General features: G+C 47.8%; 1 protein-coding gene across 1 annotated transcript in view; it reads right to left on the reverse strand.

Moving 5' to 3' along the window:
* The window catches only part of LOC120997731 (diacylglycerol O-acyltransferase 2-like), a 51,061-nt gene that overhangs the window by 15,036 nt on the left and 13,951 nt on the right, over window positions 1-22,074 (reverse strand). The window contains exons 4-8 of the mRNA XM_040427995.1: window positions 21,146-21,253; window positions 20,357-20,427; window positions 18,779-18,983; window positions 13,744-13,918; window positions 581-783 (exon numbers count right to left, since the gene is read on the reverse strand). Of these exons, the coding sequence (XP_040283929.1) occupies window positions 581-783; window positions 13,744-13,918; window positions 18,779-18,983; window positions 20,357-20,427; window positions 21,146-21,253 (762 nt within the window). The remainder of the gene's footprint in view (window positions 1-580; window positions 784-13,743; window positions 13,919-18,778; window positions 18,984-20,356; window positions 20,428-21,145; window positions 21,254-22,074) is intronic.

The following is a 22,074-nucleotide window of genomic DNA, read 5'->3' on the forward strand; positions in this document are numbered from 1 at the left end:
TACTGCAAAAGCAACCAAAGAGTTTTTTAAGGGAAAGAAGTGGAATGTTATGCAATGGCCAAGTCAATCATCTGACCTGAATCCGATTGCGCATGCACTTTACTTGCTGAAGACAAAACTGAAGGGAAAATGGTCCAAGGACAAGCAGGAACTGAAGACAGTTGCAGTAGAGGCCTGGCAGAGCATCACCAGGGATGAAATCCAGCATCTGGTGATGTCTATGCGTTTCAGACTTCAGGCTGTAATTGACTGCAAAGGATTTGCAACCAAGTATTAAAAAGTGAAAGTTTGATTTATGATTATTATTCTGTCCCATTACTTTTGGCCCCTTAACAAGTGGGAGGCACATATGCAAACTGTTGTAATTCCTACACCGTTCACCTGATTTGGATGTAAATACCCTGAAATTAAAGCTGACAGTCTGCAGTTAAAGCACATCTTGTTCGTTTCATTTCAAATCCATTGTGGTGGTGTATAGAGCCCAAAATATTAGAATTGTGTCGATGTCCTAATATTTATGGACCTGACTGTAGATTCTTGCAATAACCGTAAACCAAATGGAATATATTAAGACACTAACCCACGGTGTTGATGGCTTTATGAAGCGGCATTATTCCTTTAGAAGCACTGGAAAAGATTCCTTGTCCAAAGAAGATACAGGGAGCAAAACCAATCCATTGCCGGAATGCTTCTTGTAGGGCTCTTTTCCAGCTGCCGGGTTCAAAATGATATTGCTCAAGTACTTCATTCTCGCCAAATGAGTACACAGGGACCAAGGATGCTCTACAAGAAATACATATATTCACAGTAATCACAGATTCACAGATACATTGCATTTATTAGATCAATCATGACAATACGGAATTTCACATGCCTATGATAACATCACTGCTACTGGAAATTATTTTCATAATTCATAAATGCGCATTAGATAATCGTCCACTACATGTGGCCATACACTGTGAAGGGGGCCAATCTGCTTTTTGCTTTTTCATTCTGTACATAAATTGACCTGCCGTACAGATTTTGAAATCTTTTGTGACAAACAAAAGAGAGAAATACATGCCACACAGAGGATGCACTCCAAGTGATCACAAACATTGAGTCAATTAAAAACACTAAAAAAAACAGTTTTACATGATTTAGCTTTCCCTTGTGTTTTTAATTGACTTTGTAATCTTGGAGAGCGTCCTGTGTGTGGCATGTATTTCTTCTCTTTTGTTTGTCACATTGGTCTTTGTTATTGCATGCCGGACAGCACTCAACCATGTTCATTTTCTTATTCGGTGGGCCTGCTCCACTCTTCTTTTTCAATTTTTAAGTCTTCAGCATCTCAATTGTTTTTGAGCGGTTCTTTCTTGCGGATTTCACCCTTTTCAATGAAAGGGTGAGATCTAAAGCAAAACTGTGTGAAATCTGCACCAAAAACTTCAAGTAACACATGAGTATTTGGGGCAGAAACACGCAATGTCCGCATGAATTTCTGCAAGACAGCCCGCACTCATGTGCAGGTTATGTTCACACGTTGCTGTGTTGTAAGGGTATTTTACAAGAAATAATTGGAATTTGATATACATAATTAAGTACTAATTGGTTCTTGCCCTTTAATTATTATATTACTTTCTATATTCCTTGTAATGTAGTAAGTTAGGGATAGTTAGTTAACATATACAAAGACATTGGGCCAGATATATCATTAGCTCAGGTGAGAATAATGGAGTGAAAAAGTCCCAAAAAAAGTCCCAAATGCTAAAACTGCGCACAAATTTGCGACTTTTTTCTGCTCTGCACTTTGCTCGCCAGTTTTCTGAAAGTGGGCGTGTTTTCTTATGTAGATGAATCTCTAGACAGATTTACTATTGGGACTATTTAAAAAGTCGCAAAAAAGTCGCAATTTCACCCCAGTGAGGACCATGCTTATCTTATGAGACTTTTTAATAGAACATGCGACTTTTTCATAAAAACGTGCGAGTTTTTCGTAAAGATGTGCGACTTTTGTAAAGCTGCTTACTGACGAATAAACTGCAACCGTCAAACCACATTTATTACAGTCTTAAAGGGCCGATCATAAATCTGACTTGGCTAAAACTGACTTTAGCCATATGTTAAAGTGGAGTGAGCTGTCAGAGTCATGAGAAATCTGGCCCATTGTTCTGTGTTAGAGGACTACCAAACCACATTCCACAGTGGTTAAGACATGAGTACTCCACACGGGACATTCTTAGACAAAACACTTAGCTCCGCTGAGAACATCATCCAGGTAGGTGTAGATCACTATCTCTCTCTTGTATTACCATGGGGCGTCAGCCATTTGCTACATGGGTAGCATGGCAACAACATCTCCCTCATTGTGTAGGCCAGGTGATTGATTGTTGTTTTATTCTATATGTGATTTGTCTGTTTTACCTTATATTTAGTCACACTTAATAAATATTTTTATCACTTAGCCTGTGTAAGCCTAATTATCGTCAAATCTTCAAATTCATGTTAAAACCATGGCAGATATGCCACAGCGGTGCTGTGGATTTTTAATGCAGCAAATGCGCAGCAGTGTACAGTACCAGCAAATTGGATGAGATTTTAAGTAATTCTGCATAAGAAAACCTCAGCGTAGATTAAGCTGTGATGTGGTATGAAATCTACAGCATTTCAATTTATTCTGCAGATCTCCATCATGGATTTCACCCTTTGCAACGGAGAGGATAAAATCCTCAAATTTCTATTTTAAGTGATACATACTTTTTTTTTGCCATGGATGCACTGCAAATCTGCAGCGGACTCTTTCCTTGTATTTTGTGTCATGTGTGCACATATCCTTTATCATTTTAAACTTCTTTGTCTTGCTGCTTATAGCATCTGGGAGGATCTTGAGAAAACTGAGTGATAACTTTTTTACATAGTTTATATAGTATGTATAACAAAAATTTGGCAAATCGTTTTAGTGTCCTAATTCGAATTGTATTCCTTGATAATTGTAATATTTGTAGGATGCAATAGCCTGAAGAACTAGTCAACTAGTAATTTCACATAGAGGACATGCCGCTGCTCTTCCACATTCCTTGTCCATATACTCCTACATGAGACTCCTCTCTATAAGGCCTCTTACACACAAACTTTTTTTTCCGTTTCCGTTCTGTTTTTTTGCGTTCAGTATACGGAACCATTCATTTCAATGGATCCGCAAAAAAAACTGAAGGTACTCCGTATGCCTTTTGTTTCCATATTTTTGTTTTTCTGTTTCGTTCAAAGATAGAACATGTCCTATTATTGTCCTCATAACGGACAAGGATAGTACTGTTCTATCAGGGACCAGCTGTTCCGTTCCGCAGAAAACTGAATGCACATGGACGTCATCCATATTTTTTGCGGATCCGGTTTTTGCGGACTGCAAAATACTGAAAAAGCTATACGGTCGAGTGCAAGAGGCCTAAGGGCTCATGCACACGACCGTGTGCTGGAAGGGCCCATGCTGCGGACTGCAAATTGTGCATGGTGCCCGACCGTGGGGCCACCGCATGCGGATCGCCGACTTATTCACTTGAATGGGGTGTGCGATCCGCATCCGACGGTCCGCACCGCAAAAAAGTAGTGCATGCACTACTTTTTTGCGGTGCAGAGGCACGGACAGAAAAGCCATGGAAGTACTCCGTAGTGCTTCCGTGGGCTTCCAATCCGTGCCTCAGTTCCGCACCGCATCTCCCGGATTACGGACCCATTCAAGTGCGGGGTGCACATTGCCGGTGCCCGTGTATTGCGGTCTTGCTGCATGAGCCCTAGGCCAGAGCCACTATCTTACCTGCTCTGGCAGAATCTAGTCATCCATTTATTAAAGGTCATCTGAATGTCCCCTGCAGGTGAACTGTATGGCTGGCTGCTGCTTCTGATATAGCTGTACTGTCACTGTCTCTAGGTTCCTCCACAGATTACAGCTGAACACTATGGGTTCCATAAGTGGGTCATTCTTTGATCACCATACTGTTGTTGAGCCCTTTCAACTCGAAAGGAATTCTCCAAAGTAGACAACTCCCTAAAGTGGTTTTCTGATGTCATGTAATCATTTTCTGTGGTGTGCAAATGCTAAATAAAGAAAAAATGGCATATGCTCAGTGGCCCACCCTTCCTAAATAAAATCTGCATCAGCCGTGATGAACAAGGGGGCTGATGAACTGAGCAAAACAAACAGCCCCCTTCATTACGCCAGTGAGACAAAAGGAAGTGGTCTGCATTATGGCTAACAGGGACTGCAATCTGGCCAGCTGAAGTTCAGAAAAGTAAAGTATTTTTGTACTTTTTTCCATGTTTTGCATTTGCACACTACATTTAAAAATGTCTTATTTGTGGTCGTGGCTAAAATACGAACTTGGGCAGCGCCAGGGCCGGCCTTAGGTGTCCAGGCGCCCTGTGCGAGCTAACCTTGTGGCGCCCCCCCCCCCAAAAAAAAAACACTGCTTGTTGCTGGCATCATGGCATAGGCTGGCTGACTATCCAACCAAGTAGTTACCAGCCCGCACACCCCAAAGGCCGGTGTAATGTTATACTTCCCTACTTCGTGAGATTTCCCTACCCTCGTCACTTCCGGTCGCACCAGACATGACGTGAGGAGGTGTGCAGCGCAGCGCAGGCGCACAACGACAGGTTAGGGAAGTTTCACAGCAGAGTGCGCATGCGCCAGGAGTCTCGCCGGCGGTTAGGGTAGGGAAAAACTATGGGCCAGTGCGCAGGCGCAGTGATCGGATGGATGTTCTCAGCTGAACACCGGCCGACACTGCGCATGCACCGGGAGCCTCACCAGCGGTTAGGGAAGAGAAAAATTACGTACGGGCCAGTGCTTTTTCCCTACCCTAACCGCTGGTGAGGCTCCCAGTGCATGCGCAGTGTCGGCCGGTGTCCTGCTGAGAACATCCATCCGATCACCGCACCTGTGCACTGGCCCATAATTTTTCCCTACCCTAACCGCCGGCGAGGCTCCCAGCGCATGCACACTCTGCTGTGAAATTTCCCTAACCCATCGTTGTGCGCAGTGCGCCCCCCCCAATATAATAAACATTGGTGGCACAGTGCGCCCCCCCCCAACACCCCAGTATAATAAACAGTGCGCCCCCCCTCAATATAATAAACATTGGTGGCGCAGTGGGCAGTGCCAATGAGGGTTAAAAAATAAAAAAATAATTAACTCACCTCCTCCAATTGATCGTCTTCTGTTCTTTCTTTATGACCTGTCAAAGGACCTGTGGTGACATCACTGTGCTCATCACATGATACATCACATGATCCATCACCATGTTAATGGGTCATGTGATGAGCTCAGTGACGTCACCACAGGTCCTGAAGAAAGACCGGCAGCTACGCGATCAACTGGAGGAGGTGAGTTAATTTTTTTTTATTTTTTTTTTAACCCTCATTGGCACTGCCCACTGAGCCACCAATGTTTCTTATACTGGGGGGGGGCGCACTGTGCCACCAATTATGTTTCTTATACTGGGGTGTTTGGGGGGGGGGGGAGGCGCACTGTGCCACCAACGTTTCTTATACAAATACAGGAGGCGGGTGCCGGAATCAATCAGCTGGCACCCGACCTCTGTGACAGGGAGCTGCGATCAGCGGCAGTTAACCCCTCAGGTACCGCACCTAAAGGGTTAACTCAACTGCAGCTGATCGCAGCTCCCTGTCACAGAGATCGGGTGCCGGCTATTTGATTCCGGCACCCGCCTCCTGTATTTGTATTTCAGGTCAGTTTTCTTCATTGGTGGCGCAGTGGCCACAGCCCCTCCCCTCCTCCTCCTGTCTCTCTTCTTATTGGCAGTGGTGGGGGCAGCAGGCAGGTCAGACAGGGGAGGGGGAGATGGAGGGGGCGCCCTGAAGGAGAACACAAGTACAGTCTCGCCTGCCGCAGATTACATTGCGAGCTGTCGGCCGCCCAGTGCCCCTGTTACTATGGCGCCCTGTGCGGCCGCACAGCCCGCACACCCCAAAGGCCGGCCCTGGGCAGCGCACCTGCCTAGAACCTAAACCGGTTGGTGTGTGCCTGGAGCCGGGTACGAGAGCAGCCTAAAAGGGGGCTGCCCTAAGGAGGACCCTTGGAATGAAGGGAATGGGTGGGTGGGTCCATGAACCGGAACGCCTACTAAGGTGAGGGAAGAGGGGTTTATAAAGGCTCAAGCCCCTCCCACAAATGCAGGCTGAACTTCAGCCTTACCAACTTGTGGTCGTGGCTAAAATACGAACTTGGGCAGCGCGCCTGCCTAGAACCTAAACCGGCTGGTGTGTGCCTGGAGCCGGGTACGAGAGCAGCCTAAAAGGGGGCAAAAAGGAAATCAACATAGTTAAGGTACAAGACTTTATTACCTTATAATACCAATGACCGAAACGCCTGCAAAATCTCCACCTGTGGGTTAGGTATGTATCTGGTGAAGCAAGACGAACGCCACCTGCCCATCTTTCGGATGACATGGGCGGGGACCCCATGCCGGGAAGCCGCGGAAGCCGCTCCAATGCAGAAGGAATTGCCGGATATAGCGCCAGGGTCAAACCCCAAGCCAGCAGCAACCGTGCGGATGTGGCTGATGAACTGCGCCGTGGTGAGAGCGCCATCGAGATGTGGTAGTAGAGGGCTGTGAGGTGGAGCATCCTGGAGGGCGAGCATGAGCTGGCCAAACACCTGTAAGGCACCATTTATTATCAGTCGGGAAAAACTGAACCTCCACCGGGGGGCCTGTTTGACTAGTCTTGGTGGAAATTAACTTTAGCGTGTAATGGTCTAGATTCCGCACCAGCTGTTCTCTGTGCAGACTGCACCGCCCTGCCGTACTGCAAGTGAAATCGCCTGGCCTAAGAAAGCCGTAAAAGCCCAAATACATGGCAGCTTTAAAGACCAAGCTGGAGAAGGGCCAAAAAGGAGCCCCATCCAGGGCTGAAGACAATCTCCGGAACATCTCCCCAGTGACGCCCTGTCTGCGGGACAGGGGATTGGGCCTACCCTTCTGGACCCCTCGCAAGGTAGCCTTAATCGCGTGCGCAGAAAAAATGGACCCGCCCCCTGGGTTGCGGAGCATGGTGTGGTGTTGGACGCCCGCCAGGTACAACTTAATGGTATTGTAGGAGAGGTGTAACTGGTGGTGACAATGGGCAATGAAGGCCATGATGAAAGGAATGTCCGCCAGGCCACCTTGCGGGTGCAGACGCGAAAACTCCTGGAAGGTTCTCAGGCCTGAAAGATAGTTCCTGGCCGTACTGGGGGCGAGGGACTGCTGCGCCAGGTCTCTTGCCGAAGAGACGAGCATGCCTAGTCCATTGTCAGGGAACTGAAAGCCGTGGTGGGATATCTGAGCGGCTCGGCCTCTGGCATGACCTGAAAATTTTGCTGACCCGGAATGTGGCTACAATGCACGTGAAAGTTGTGTGACAGGGCCAGCCAAACCAGCTGGCGCAATAGTGCCATGATTTTGGGGGACTTGGCCCTGCCCTTTGCTAAGATGTCGACCAAGGCCTGGTTGTCTGTCAATAACATCACTGGCAAGTTAGCCCAGAGGTGACCCCATGCCTGGGCTGCTGCAACGATGGGGTACAACTCCAACAGGGAGGAGGTGCGGATGGACTTGGCCTCCTCTAGGATAGAAGTGGGCCAACGGTCCGCTAGCCAACGGGGACCCCAAATAGCCGCGTAGCCGCAGGATGTAGCAGCGTCCGAAAAAATTGTCGGGCAGGAGCGAGACCAAGGAGACACAAAAAGGAGAAGCCGTTCCATCGGGACAGGAACAATTCCCACATGGCCAGGTCTGCCATGGCCTGGCCGTCCAACCGGATGACGCTGTCCTGCTCGGGTGCTGAGGGAAGAAGCTGGAGCAGCCTTGACACGAAAGTCCTCCCCTGGGGTATGATCCTAGAGGCAAAATTGAGCCGCCCCAGAAGAGATTGCAACTCGACTCTAGTGAGGCACCCCGTGGAAGCCGCCTGGGAAATGACCTCCCGACACTGAGCGAGTCTCTCTTCCGGGAGGCTGGCCTGCAATAGAACCGAATCCAGGATGATGCCCAGGAACAAGACCCTCGTGGCGGGACCCTCAGTCTTTGACTCCGCGACCGGAACAGCCAGACTGGCGAACATCTCCAGGAGGACCGTGAGAATGCCAGACCCGCCCTGCGGGTCCTCCACGACTAGAAAGTCATCGAGGTAGTGGATGACTGACCGGAGGCCCCCGTGATGGACCAAGATCCAATGTAGCGCCTTGGCCAGTTGGTCGAATAACCAGGGGCTACTCTTGGATCCAAACGTGAGTCTGTTGGCCAAAAAATACTGGCCGGCCCACTCAATGCCGTAGAACTGCCACAACTGAGGTTGGATGGGAAGGAGCTTAAACGCATCGGCGATGTCCACCTTTGCCAACCAAGCGCCCTTACCATGCAACAGGATGGCCTGAATTGCGTCGTCCACTGAGGAGTAACGCATGGCAAATTCCTCCGAGGGAATCAGGGAATTAAGGCTAGGGATTCCGGAAACATGAGGGGCGGACAGGTCATAAATCAACCTTTTTTTATTGGTATTTTTCTTTGAAACTAAGCCGATGGGGTTGATTCGCCATGAAGAAAACGGGATGCGCGGGAAAGGGCCTATGAGAAACCCTTTAACCACTTCCGACTGGAGCAACTCGCTAGTTGCTGGAGGGTCCAGGGTGGCCGACAGCAGATTCCTGCCTTCCCAGGGAACCTGTGGCAGCGTGATGAGCCCTGTGTGGAACCCCTGGCGGAAGCCCGCCAACAGGAACGCCACAAAGTCCTGATCATGGTGAACCTGAAGGAGCGCCGCCAAGAGGTCCACGTTAATGTCGGCTAGTCAGGACCCTTTAGCAGACTTTTTGGGGCAGGCAGACCGTGGATGGGCCCTGAAGCACAGGGAGCACACGTAGAGGGATCTGCAGCTGGCATAAGAGCACCCCCCTGAGTTGAAATTGTTGCAGACCTGCCTTTTTCCCAAGTAGACAATGGGTCTGCCCAGTTTGTCAGTGGAGGGATTAGACGGAAAAGACCCGGAGGTGCCCGGGAGGGCCCTGTCCTGAGACGGGTGGGCGCTATTTGGGCACCATTCAGAAGAGTGGAAGATTGACTGACACGTCGCACAGTTGAGTGCCCTGAGGCCAGCGAAGTGACGACAGAAGAGCTCTGTGTCAATCAAAGACCAGCTGGTGACATACTGGAATTGCGCCGACGCTGCCGCCGCCTTAGCTGAAAAGGAACAATGGTAGTTGTAGAAGGCCGACCCACCATACTTGTGCCCCAGGTCAGTGACCAGGTACAAATAGCTGTCCAGCTCTTCTCTCCTCTCCGGCTGTGCGGTGCAGATGTCTCTGAAGAGGCTGAAAGCCAAGACAAACTCAGGGATTGGCAACTTGCAGTTAAGCCGCGAGTCCTTGGCCCGGAGGACCACCGACACATCGCCACAGTTGATGACCCTGTTCTCGGGTACGTCTTGAGCAGCAATGAGGATTGACACCAGGTTGACATCTTTCCCTGCCAGAATGTCTCTTTTGAGGTTGTCGGGAATGAAGTGAGAGGGGGACACTTGGGGAATGGGCCTTGGTGTACCTGTAGCCAGCCAACCCGATGTAGATGGTGCCATCAGCGGGACGGGTGACGGGGGTGCCATGGGTGGCCGGGATTCCAGCTCTGAAACCCTTGCCCGAACGTCTGCTACCGAGTCGACCAAGGAGTTTAGGGTCGACTGTAGCTGCACCAGTGACAACTGGATAGATGACACCTCCTGCTGCACTGCCGAAGTGCTGGGGCTGGTCATGAGCAGCTTGTACAGCTCTGCCTTCCTTGCGGTGGCCGGGTGCGGAATGCCTCTTCGGTTCAGCTCAGCCAATAGCTTTGGTATGGTCCAGCTCCGAAGGGATGATGGACCCGCCTGGCCTGATATGATCGAGCCGGAGACGGACAGGCCGTCCTCCATATCCGAAGCACGAGACATGGCAGTGCTGCTAGAAAACACAAGGCATGACAAATAAAGAGGAAAAAAAAACCGAGAGGGTGATGACGGAATGGTATTTGAATTGGTGCACGATAGAGAAACACATACCGGAATAAGAACCCGTAGGATGGCTCAGTAGAACCTGACCTAGCCGGACAGATGAAGGGACAATTAAAAGCGTGAACATGATCTGACCGGGACCCTGGCGGAGTCAGTGCGAACTTACCTGAATAGGACCGATTGGAACGGAAAAATAGGAAAAACCCCTGTAAATAAAGTAACAGGCGAAAATTTGAAAGTGCACAGGAAACGGGTGACCTCAAACCTGTTGGAACCAGGCGAACTAGCCAGGATGGGGCGCACCCCTAGGTCAAGTAACCATCTGAGCGCATCGGACCGGATACTTGAGAGAGAGCGTACCAGGCGGTTGACAGAAGAGAAGGCGCGTAGCCAGAGATAGAAGCTGCGCGTAGCAGCGGCCCGCGGAGGGCGGCAGACTGACATGGTAACCTTGGAGCCATGGAAAGCAAAGAACGACCGGGGGAACAGCTGAAGGATGGCCCCTTAGAAAGACTCGGATAAGACAAAGGACAGGTGCGTGAAACCCATGTGTTAGAGAGGAAACATGAAGACCTGGGCGTACCAGGAATGTACCGTGCCCTGGGCGAACCAGGGGAGACAATGTGACAAAACCAGAACCGTGACAAGACCACCGACAGTGCCCTGGAGACAAAATAAGCGGCTATGACATGACGACAACAGTGGCCTGGGCGAACCAGGAAGACGAGACAATCCTGGGCATGACCAGGTGCCAGAAAGCGCGAGGGAAGTCGAGCGATTCCTGCGCAGGAAACCCACCCTGCTAGGTTACAGATGGTGCACCCCAATGCGGTGCCCCTGTTTTTTTTTTTTTTTTTTTTTTTTTTATTGATATTGTGGGTTTTGTACTTCCATGTTTTTTTGTTTTTTTTTTGTTGCTTTTTTACTGATATTGCGTTTTGTTTTTTTTTTTCTTTTAATTATTGCGGGTTTTGTTTTGCCTATGTTTTTTTTTTTTTTTTACTGATATTGCGGGTCTTTTTTTTTTTTATTATTGCGGGTTTTGTTTTGCCTATGGGTTTTTTTTTGTTTTTTTTTTACCACGACAGGGATGGTCGGACTGGGAGACTCGTGCCCAGGGGCCCACCCCAAGCAGGGCCAGGACCGCGCAGCGACCTGGAGATCCTAAACCCTCATGCCTGGGTGTTTGCTAGCAGACTGGCTACCAGCTTGCGTGGTCCGAGCGAAGGACTGTACAGGGACCCATGGGTGGTATGAAGACCTATGTGGAATGATAACATGAGGGCCAGCATGCGGTGAGAAGCCCGACAAGTGCCAGTTATTCTCCCCCCTTTCCTATCAGGCCTGGCTGCCTGTGAGCCTGCGCTCCACGTGGAACGCAAGCCGACATAGCAGCCAAGGAGCCCGGCCAGGGGGTGAGTGACAGCAATGCCTGTGCCGGAAGGCGAGTGCTTTCCACCCTGGAACGCACGCCTCCGTGCGACGTCCTCTTGGCAGAAGGAGCGAGCCGGCCAACCAGCCTCCCCCACGAACCCCCCCCCCCCCTAGGATGGAAAAAGCCGAGCCAACTCCAAGGTGCGTCCCCCACCGCCGAGCCGCCAGCCGCCGGAAGGCAGGGGAACGGGCGGTGACCGGAACCAGGAAGCGCGTGCGTTCCACGCTGGAACGCACCCGCTGAATGAAGCGGCGGTAAGGAGCCGGACAGCCGCTGTCCTATCCTATCCTTTCCTATCAGGCCTATCTGCCTGTGAGCCTGCGCTCCACGTGGAACGCAAGCCGACATAGCAGCCAAGGAGCCCGGCCAGGGGGTGAGTGACAGCAATGCCTGTGCCGGAAGGCGAGTGCGTTCCACCCTGGAACGCACGCCTCCGTGCGCCGTCCTCGGCCGAAGGAGCGAGCCGGCCAACCAGGCCCCCCCCCCCCCCCCCCCCCCCCCCCCCCGAGTATGAAGAGAGCCGTGCTGGCTCCTAGGTGCGCTCCGAGCCGCCAGAAAGGCAGGGAGACGGGCGGTGACCAGAACCAGGAAGCGTGTGCGTTCCACGCTGGAACGCACCCGCTGAATGAAGCGGCGGTAAGGAGCCGGACTGCCGCTGTCCTCTGCTCCGCGAAAGTGCCTCATACTTACCCACTAGAAGAGAAGAACTCTGCGCAAGGCGGCCGGAGGAACAAGGAGACACACGTAGTAAACACAAGTGCAAAATCCATGAACCGGAACGCCTACTAAGTGAGGGAAGAGGGGTTTATAAAGGCTCAAGCCCCTCCCACAAATGCAGGCTGAACTTCAGCCTTACCAACTTATCAAGAAAGGATGTCTCTGTTAAAAAAAAACATTAAGACTACGTTCATATTGCTTGAAATTACAGTAATCTGTTCCACCAGGTTCCCCGGCATGTATATTGGCATTCTGCCGGGCAAAATACAGCTGCAGTGGTCCCATTATAGTAAATGGTATCCCTTGGGCGCCGGCAGTGTCAGGCATGTGCTAGATCCGGCAATTCCAGTAGTCTGTTCCTGTGCCGGAACAAAATACTGGTGTTTCAGACGCCGATGTGAACCTAGCCTAATCTGCAGTTTACTGCCACTAATCTGTTAACATCATACAAACAATATGTACAAACATCAGAAATGAAAGGACAGTGTTTATAAGGTTGTAGGTAGCTCTATACATAAAGGTGGCGATATCACCACCAACTCTCATTAAAGGGCACCTCCCATCACTCAGCCCTCTGTGGAACTGCCACGGCCCCCTGTGGCACTTTGATTGACTGGGCCAGGCAGTAAAAAGATCATCACACCTGGACCTGTCAATCAAAGGTGAGAGGGCCCAGCAGTTGCATAAAGAGCAGAGCCTCTAGGTGTAAAGGCAACACCCCTGTTGCTCGTAGAGGCTCGTTTGCATATATTAAAACATCATTTTTCTCAGTAATGTGGGCACATATGAACACGGGACCAACACAGATGCCTTCAGCTGTGAAGCACACATGTAACAGGTCAGCCATAGGTACAAATCTGCTGACAGATGCCCTTTAATGTACACAGTTGGATCATCCTAGGAAAGGTTAGGCACATAGATCTGGATGAAACGGGTGATCCTTGGTTCACTGGCGGCCAAGTCTGGAGATCTGTACAGACCTTGAAAGGGTTTTCTAGGCTTTTAATATTGATGACCTATCCTCAGGATCATCAATATCAGATCGCCGGAGGTCCGACACCCAGCACCCCTGCTGATCAGCTGTATGAAGAGAAGGCATGTGCCATGCACGTTTACCGTCTCCTGTCTCTCTTTCTGTTTGTTGCTGCTATGTCTATGGCAAGCAGGAAGAGAGACAGGAGACGGCTCATGCACACTGCGCGTGCTGTGGGGGTGCCAGATGTCGGATCCCCACTGATCAGATGATGATCCTGAGGATAGGTCATCAATATTAAAAGCCTGGACAACCCCTTTAATGTTCAGTCAGGTGCTGAGCTAAGGAGAGATGCGGTATGCCTATACTGAAAATTATTACAGGCCTGTATGTCTTTCACTGGTCTAATCTTGATATACAGTAATACAGCTGGATATTTATCTACTCACAGATTAGCGTCCACACTTATTTTTCAAGGACACAAGCCTAGTAGTATGAGTAGCTAATGTAGCAAGGGTCAATCGGTTCCCCCCGGCATTAATGTTTACACTGGAATGGAAAGATTACAAGTTTGGCTTTGAAAGTGGTCACTTACCCGTTAGTGAGGGCCTTCCTGATAAAGCCTTTTCTCCTTTTTAAGGTTAGTATGTGTTTATTCCTGGCGCAGTTTAATGCCTCAGCTGCTCCGCCTATGACGATCACTACTGCATTACCAGGACGTTGGCTGGAGAGTAGGTAGTCTATGGAGGAGTGGGCCACTGAGCACATCCCTGTCATCAAAGTCAACATATCAGGTCATAACAATACATACCAGTAGGCAACGAACAATGTTCGCCCCATCAGAAATAAAGCAAGGTTAATTTGATAGAAATAGGTCACTTGTGCCATCTAAGGGGACATTATACAAAGCACATTCAACATATACTTTCCTATATTCAATAAAATGAGCATTTAAAGGGATTCTGTCACCAGGTATCACCCCTGTCAGCTAAACATATGCTGATGTTCAGGGCCTCATCAGGATTCCTAATGTGGGCTTCTAAATGTGATCCGTAGCCTTATTTTGCTAAAAAACTGGTTTTACTAACCTGTCACTCAAAGAAATAAGGTGCCAAGGGGATGTCAAGGAATGCAAGGTGCCGGCCGCACCCACCGCCGTTCGTGCCCAGCACCGCCTTTCCAGACTTCAGCACCGCCTCCTAATCCTCTGTGCCTCCTCTCGCTTCCCTCCCTCCCCCCTCCTCCTGCTGTAAGATATTGCGCGTGCGCACAGGGCTCTGAGAGACTGGCGCCAGAGTGCAGGTCATACCTGGGTTGAGCGAAGTGCCGGCACATGCGCACTTCGCTTTAAGAAGCCAAATCGAGAAGTCTGCACGGGCGCATCAGGCAGAGCCCTGTGCGCACGCGCAAGATCTTACAGCAGGAGGAGGGAGGGGGCAGGGGGGTGGGTGGAGGGAGGAGGGGGGATGGAGGGAGAGCGAGAGGCGGCACAGAGGATTAGGAGGCGGTGCAGAAGTCTGGAAAGGCAGCGCTGGGCACGAACGGCGGTGGGTGCGGCCAGCACCTTGCATCCCTTGACATCCCCTTGGGCACCTTATTTCTTTGAGTGACAGGTTAGTAAAACCTGTTTTTTTTGCAAAATAAGGCTACGGATCACATTTAGAAGCCCACATTAGGAATCCTGATGAGGCCCTGAACATCAGCATATGTTTAGCTGACAGGGGTGAAACCTGGTGACAGAATCCCTTTAACAATATCGCTTTTGCCATAAACCAATCAGTGCATGTAAATGTAATACCATATTTCATAAGGAGACAAGAGAATTTTCCTTGAAGCTGCCAGGTCAGGAAACCAAGGAGTCAGGAGTTGGCAATAAACAATAGGTAGACGAGCCCTAAAAGATATGATCCTTCCTCCACAACAGGAACAACTTTTCATTCTCATTGACCTTCCATGGAGGATTCGGTGCTCTCTTCTATTTTGTCCTCTCAGGTTATAGTTTCTCCTTCTCATTTTCTCTTTTGGGACTATTCTCATTCCAGCTTTACATATGTTAGTAGCACCAGATTAAAGTAGCGAGAGGGGCTGAGAGGGGGCATTATATATACTGGAGAGCATTATGGAGTGCCTTATTTATACAGGGGAACACTATGGGGTGAATTATTTATAAAGGGGAACACTATGGGGTGAATTATTTATACTTGGAGGCACTACTGGGTACATTATGTATATTGGGGGCACTATGAGGGCCATTTGATGTCCAGGGAGCACTATGGGGGGGGGGGGGGGGGCATTATGTATACCTAGGGCACTGCATGGGTTGGGATGTTAAAAGAAAGCCTATGAAATTTATTTATTTTTAACAGCAGTAATGGATGCTAAATGGACAAATTGTGAGAAAATGGATGCACACACTTTCTCCTGGAAAGCAGCCCTCCATGAGCTCTAACTGTATGTGAGGACAGGATGCCGCTTCCTTTAATACAGCCATGGCACCCATACATCCATAAGGGGTGTGACAGAGCCTTTTTGGAAAGGTGTCCATGCCCTGAATACATTTGGCGCTTTGTTGCTGGAGTGTTAGGTTGCTGTGGCAGTTGGCGCTTTACACTGACAATGGCAGGCAGTCTATTTAAAGGGGAAATTGATTCTACCTCTGTCTGCAGTCTGAGATACATCCATGCCTGGCTCTTGTTGCTGATTGCTACTCTAATACTGACCCTGAAGACAGTGGGCCAGATTTATCATTAGCTCAGGTCAGAATAATGGAGTGAAAAAGTCCCAAAAAAAGTCCCAAACGCTAAACTGCGCACAAATTTGCGACTTTTTTCTGCTCTGCACTATGCTCGCCAGTTTTCTGAAAGTGGGCGTGTTTTCTTATGTAAATTAATCTCTAGACAGATTTACTATTGGGACTATTTAAAAAGTCGCAAAAAAGTCGCAATTTAAACTCGCTTTATTGAAAAGTAACAAGCAAGAAATGCAATAAAACAGTCGCATTCAAGTACAATCAATTACACATCACAATGCCTAGGTGTAATACAGCAATAAAGGTTGTCCTATTTAAGTCATTGATGGTCAAGACGTATCAGTAGTGCACTTAGCAGTAAGCATCCATACCAAAAACGATGACACATGGTTAATTCTCTACAGTGAACATTGATCCGGATAGCCGCAGCAGGTAACAGAACGTGATGAGACAATTAGGTTATAGAGTGCAGATGATCTGCCGTGGCAGTCAGAGGAGAGTCGCACCAGGGTCCCCATATCTTTTGGTGCTTCTGTGAGCATCCTCTACGGGAATACATAATCTTCTCAAAGGGAATTATTTTATTAACAAGGGTCTTCCATTGAGTGATCGTGGGTGGCCTGTCCGCCATCCACCTAAGAGCAATAGCTTTCCTGGCTAAAAACAGGGCCTCCCTAATGAAGGTGAGTGTGTAGCGTGGTCTCGAATCCTCGTCTAAAATTCCCAAGACGCAAATCTTCGGGCAAACCGCCAAAGTATCTGGGATCAGGGAAGAAATGAGCTCCACTACCCCCCTCCAGAATGATTGAATGTAACTACAGTCCCACATCAGGTGCCAAAAATCCGCGCCCAACTGAGCACATCTATGGCATCCGGTGTGTGATCTTCTACCCATTTTATATAGCCTAGTAGGGGTGAGGTAACACCTATGCAGAATAAATAACTGAATCAATCTGTTAGTAAGGGACGGGGATACAGTTATCAGAGCTTCAAGGGCCTCACTCCACTCACCATCTGTCAATGTGGGTATATTCCCTCTCCATTTACATTCTGCACTCAGTGGAGAAGCTGAAATTTTAAGGTTGAGCAGATGTGTATATAAGGCGGATATCAGTCCCCTCGGTCCTTGTGTTCTGAAGACCCCAATGAGCGGATATTGAGATACTTGTCTTTTAAGGTCTCTAATCTGGGCCTGAAGGGCGTGTCTCAACTGCAAATACCTAAAGAAGTGTGGCCTTAAGACACCCGCTTTGGTCTGTAACTGAGTAAAAGAGAACAGAATGCCATTCTCATAAAGATCTTTCAAATAGCAAACACCGTACCCTCTCCATATCCTCTCTCCTTCACAGTGTAACAAATGTGGAAATAATGGGTTGTTCCATAGTTGTATATCATCTGGTAAGTCACTGTATTGCTGCATCTTTGCAGCCCTCCACACCTGATGCGCCAGCTTGTGAATCAGTACGAGTGGACCTGTTAGAGATGACGGGCCCTCCAAAACCGGCCACAGGGTGGAGAGATGCAAATATTCCTGCAAGTAATATTCTGAGTTAGGAAGCACATCCTGGGTCACCCATGGCACCAAATAGCGCAACTGGCCGGCAAGGAAATACAAGAATAGATCCGGCAGGGCTGCCCCGCCCTCGTCCCAGCTCCTCTGTAAGGATTTCACGGCCAATTTACGTCTGTTCTTACCCCATATAAATGTTGCCATGAGAGAGTGAAGTTTATCGAAGAATTTGCGTGGTATGGGTACACACGCATGAAAAAGTCGCAATTTCACTCCAGTGAGGACCATTCTTTTCTTATGAGACTTTTTAATAGAACATGCGACTTTTTCATAAAAACGTGCGACTTTTTCGTAAAGACGTGCGACTTTTGGAAAGCTGCTTACTGACGGATAAACTGCTACCGTCAAATCACATTTATTACAGTCTTAAAGGGCCGATCATAAATCTGACTTGGCTAAAACTGACTTTAACCATATGTGAAAGTGGAGTGAGCTGTCAGAGTAATGAGAAATCTGGCCCATTGGCTTTGTCTTCTGCATTAGTTTTTTGTCATACCTGTTGAATTGAACACCTGCCATGTCTTGTTCTTCTCCAGGCTTTGACCCCTGGCCTATCCTCTGATTACATCTCCACCTCATCATTCTTGGTGACAATGTCTCACTATATTCCTGACTACCTTACTGTTAGCCCTCCTGCCGACAACTGGTAACTTGTACTGGGGACTGTGACCCGGGAATCCAACCAGGAAAGTCTGTATCTTTTTACGAGGTTTAAGGGTCCATTCACACGTCCGTAATTTGGGTCCGCATTCGTTCCGCAATTTGCGGACCCATTCACTTTCAATGGGGCTGGAACGGATGCAAATCCACATTTCCTGGATCCGCATCTGCATTTTCGGGATCCGCATCCGTTTTTTCGGGATCCGTTTTTTTGGGATCCGCAATTTCGTTCCTGAAAAAAATAGAACATGTCCTATTCTTGTCCGCAATTGCGGACCAGAAAAGGCATTTTCTATTATGGTGTCTGTGATGTGCCGATCCGCAAATTGCGGATTGCACATTGCAGGTGTCTGTGTTTTGCGGATCCGCAATTTGCGGATCCGAAAAACACTTACGGACGTGTGAATGGACCCTAAGGGTGAAGAAGGGGGGAGATTCCTTAGATTCCACAACCCCGACAAGCCAAACTGATTACAGCTTAGAGGATGTACATCTCTGGTACAGAAACCATAATAACACTATGTGATAAGAGTCCAGGAAGCTGAGATATGACATGCTTTAGTATTCCCTATTCCTAACTGAGGGAGAAAGCAGGTTCTTGTAATTTTCTTTACAATACTTTGTAGCACAGTAGTCAGTCGGTACATTTACCTGCAGCCAGTAGGTAATCTCGGTATAAAGGCAACTTAAAATTTCCTGCTAATGTGGTCAGATGTGGTTTCAAGTTGGGAAAGATGTGGGAAAATCCTGTACTATCTGTGCCAAAATTACAGAATGCTCCAATGCTCATGATGCCGTGAGGGTGGTAGGCAAAGATATAGTTGTGTTTCGGGTCTAGATCTGCAGTTTTATGGAGCTAGAAATGAACACAGAAGACCATAATTAATGTCTATTTCATTTTGTGTTATAACCTGTTTACTGAGACCATCTATATAGCAGGAAGATCATGTAAAGAGAAAAACTGCGTAATAAAGGTAATGTGGATGGTTAGTCTGAACATAGACCTCCTTTGTAATTTATCTCGGTGGGAGGAAAGGGAATAATATGATCTTAAAGGGGTCCTCTGGGCATTTCATCTAATTAGTACTTGCCAATCAACTGTGGAAGAAAGATGTTTTATATAGTACTTACCTGTCCCTTGCTCCGCTGATGCTGCCGTCTCCACCGTGCCGTCATAGGCTGGGGGCTCTTCCGCTTGGGTTCCAACCAGATGTGGCTTCTTCTTTTCCTGTTCAGCTTTGTCAGTGGAGACGGCGGCATCAGCAGAGCGAAGGACGGGTAAGTACTATGTAAAAGTTCTTCCACAAGTTATTACCAAGTACTAATTAGATGAAATGCCCGGAGAACCCCTTTAAAAACAGAGTTATATTACAAAGGAGGTTCAGACTAACTGTCCACATTACCTGCATTACACTGTTTTTCTCTTTACATTATTATCTTGCTATATAGATGGTCCGAGCATCTTTGTGAACCTATATCATACACTTGGTGGGTACTTTGGGAGGAAGACAGTAGACTAACTGGTGTACGTGAAATTCATGGGCATCCTTTTACATGCAATCCCATTAGTTTAAGTTTACAGAGAATCTTTCACCAAGAAATCCACTGTTAGGGTAATGCACACAAAGGTTTGCCGGCCATTCCATGCATTGGGGACTGCAATTTTTCTGGTCCTCAAAACACGGGCACCATCCATGCGGCTTCCACAGACGGATCCAGACCCGTTCAACTTGAATGGGTCCTGTGATCCGTCCGCACTACAAAAAAAATAGAACATGTTCTATTTTTTGCGGTGCAGAGGCGCGGAGAGAAATCCCACGGAAGCACTCCGTAGTGCTTTTGTGGGGTTCCGTGCCTCCATTCTGCACCGCTCTCTCCGGATTGCGGACCCATTCAAGTGAATGGGTCAGCATTTGTGAAATAGTGTGCACACTGCTGGTGCCCGCATATTGCGGACCCTCTGATTGTGGGCCACAGTACGGGCACTGCCAGTCATTCAGTTGAGTTAGTCCTACAAGGCATTGTGCCTGGTTTACCGGTGAATTTCCTGCTGACAGTGGGCATCTTACTACTGGTAGGACGTATTCTATAGGTAGCACAGTAGTTAGGTGACCACATCCCACATGTTCCCTAATCAACACTCCAATACAACAATTCAAATTTTTAGAGTTTTTTTTAAGTGTTTCTGCAGAACATATACACCCCTATACTCCTTATATTCCCACCCACCTTTATTGGGAAATAATCTCTAAAATAATTCCACACGGTCCATTTACTCATCCAAAGAGACCTCCTTCCACCTGAAATATAGACACCATTAATAAGAGGCAGATATGATAAAGGGGTTGAATAATAAAATTACATATTACATTGGATTAATACAACTCTCTCTAGAATTCATCTAATATGTAGACATAGATAATCTCTGAAGAATACCGAGTCCTTCATGACGGGGTAGCCAACAAGTAGGGGGAAGAACGCATATTGGGCTGCTCTGACTGTTCACTATTATTTCTGTTTTTCGGTCCCTTTGTAGTGCTGGAACCATTAAATGATGGACACCAATGGTGACTGATGGATCCCATTGACTATAATGGGGTCCTTTGGGTTTCTGTCAATGTTTCCATCATTCTATAGGTAAAATAATGCAGCATGTGGTCTATTTTTTCCCACCAAGTCTAGCTCCTAACAGAACCCTCAACCCAGATGTGAAAAACCAATGTACTGGCCATGTTGTCTTAGCTTCCTGACTGAAAGTGGTCTGTGACGTGGGCAATAAAGGTCACAGATCCTGACCAACCACTACAGTTATTATACACATGATATGGTTTTAGTCCATAAGCCCCAAATTGCCAGTTTAAAAATTAGATTATGGAAATTATGGAAAAGTGAGTTAATTCTGTAACCACCAGTGTATGAGCAAGAATATGGAGCATAGAAGGAATTCTAGCCAGTATTCGGGTAAGGCGCGTAGAATGGGGCCCGACTGTTGTACTTGGTGCACATTTTACTACTTACCTCTCGCTGGAGTTTTCCAGTCAGAGATCATCCAGATGATATAGATGGTGAACACTGGCCATAGTTGGCTGTATATAACCCAGCTGATCAGGAGAGCACACAGCGGACCTGAAAACACAAAAAATGGGGCAGATGTTCAATGGAAAATGAACCTTAATTCTGATGTGGTTTGTGCCAAAAAGTTTAACAAACCTTTCATCCCCGATCATGATTAGAGGTGAGAGCTGCATTTACATGGAGCAATCACCTCTGCTGAAAGGGGAGGAATGATCACTACTGCAATCATTCATCCCCACACAGATTCATTGTTTCAGGGCAGCAGATTGCGGATGATCTGCAGGATGATCTGCTGCCCAGGTATAATGATTTTTCTTGTTCATCGGGTGATCAGTGGCACCTTTACACAGGCCAATTATTGGGATTGATCATTTGTACAAACGTTTGTTCCCTATATTCAGCCTGTGTAAAAAGGGCATAAAAAATAGTAAATTGTCATTAATTGAAAAGACCTGATAAAAGGAGCAATGACCCGTACAGTTGAAACGTTATCTTACATTTTCTGCCAATAAAACCTTCATAGACAGTCACTGTATTATCTTTGAGTGCATAATACAGAAATATAGTGTAGTATAGGCCTTATCTATAGGAGGTTAAAACTCTATATATTAGCTGCAGGGGAATTTTGGGATTGACTTGCGTCTGTTTGTGCAAAATGTGAATTTGTAAAAGCCTTTTGAACTGAATTTTTATTACAGAATGAGAAATGTAAGCCCTTGGAGAAGGAGAAGTGTGACTTTTGTCACCTGGGTACAAGCTACAAAGAATGGGCACATGGACATGTGTCTATCCCAGCTAAGCATCCCCCCACCACTACCCCATACAGAGGGAGGAATTAAGAAACCACATACAAATTAATATTCCTGGGACTT

The sequence above is a fragment of the Bufo bufo genome, chromosome 4, assembly GCF_905171765.1.
Source record: "Bufo bufo chromosome 4, aBufBuf1.1, whole genome shotgun sequence".
Taxonomy (NCBI): domain Eukaryota; kingdom Metazoa; phylum Chordata; class Amphibia; order Anura; family Bufonidae; genus Bufo; species Bufo bufo.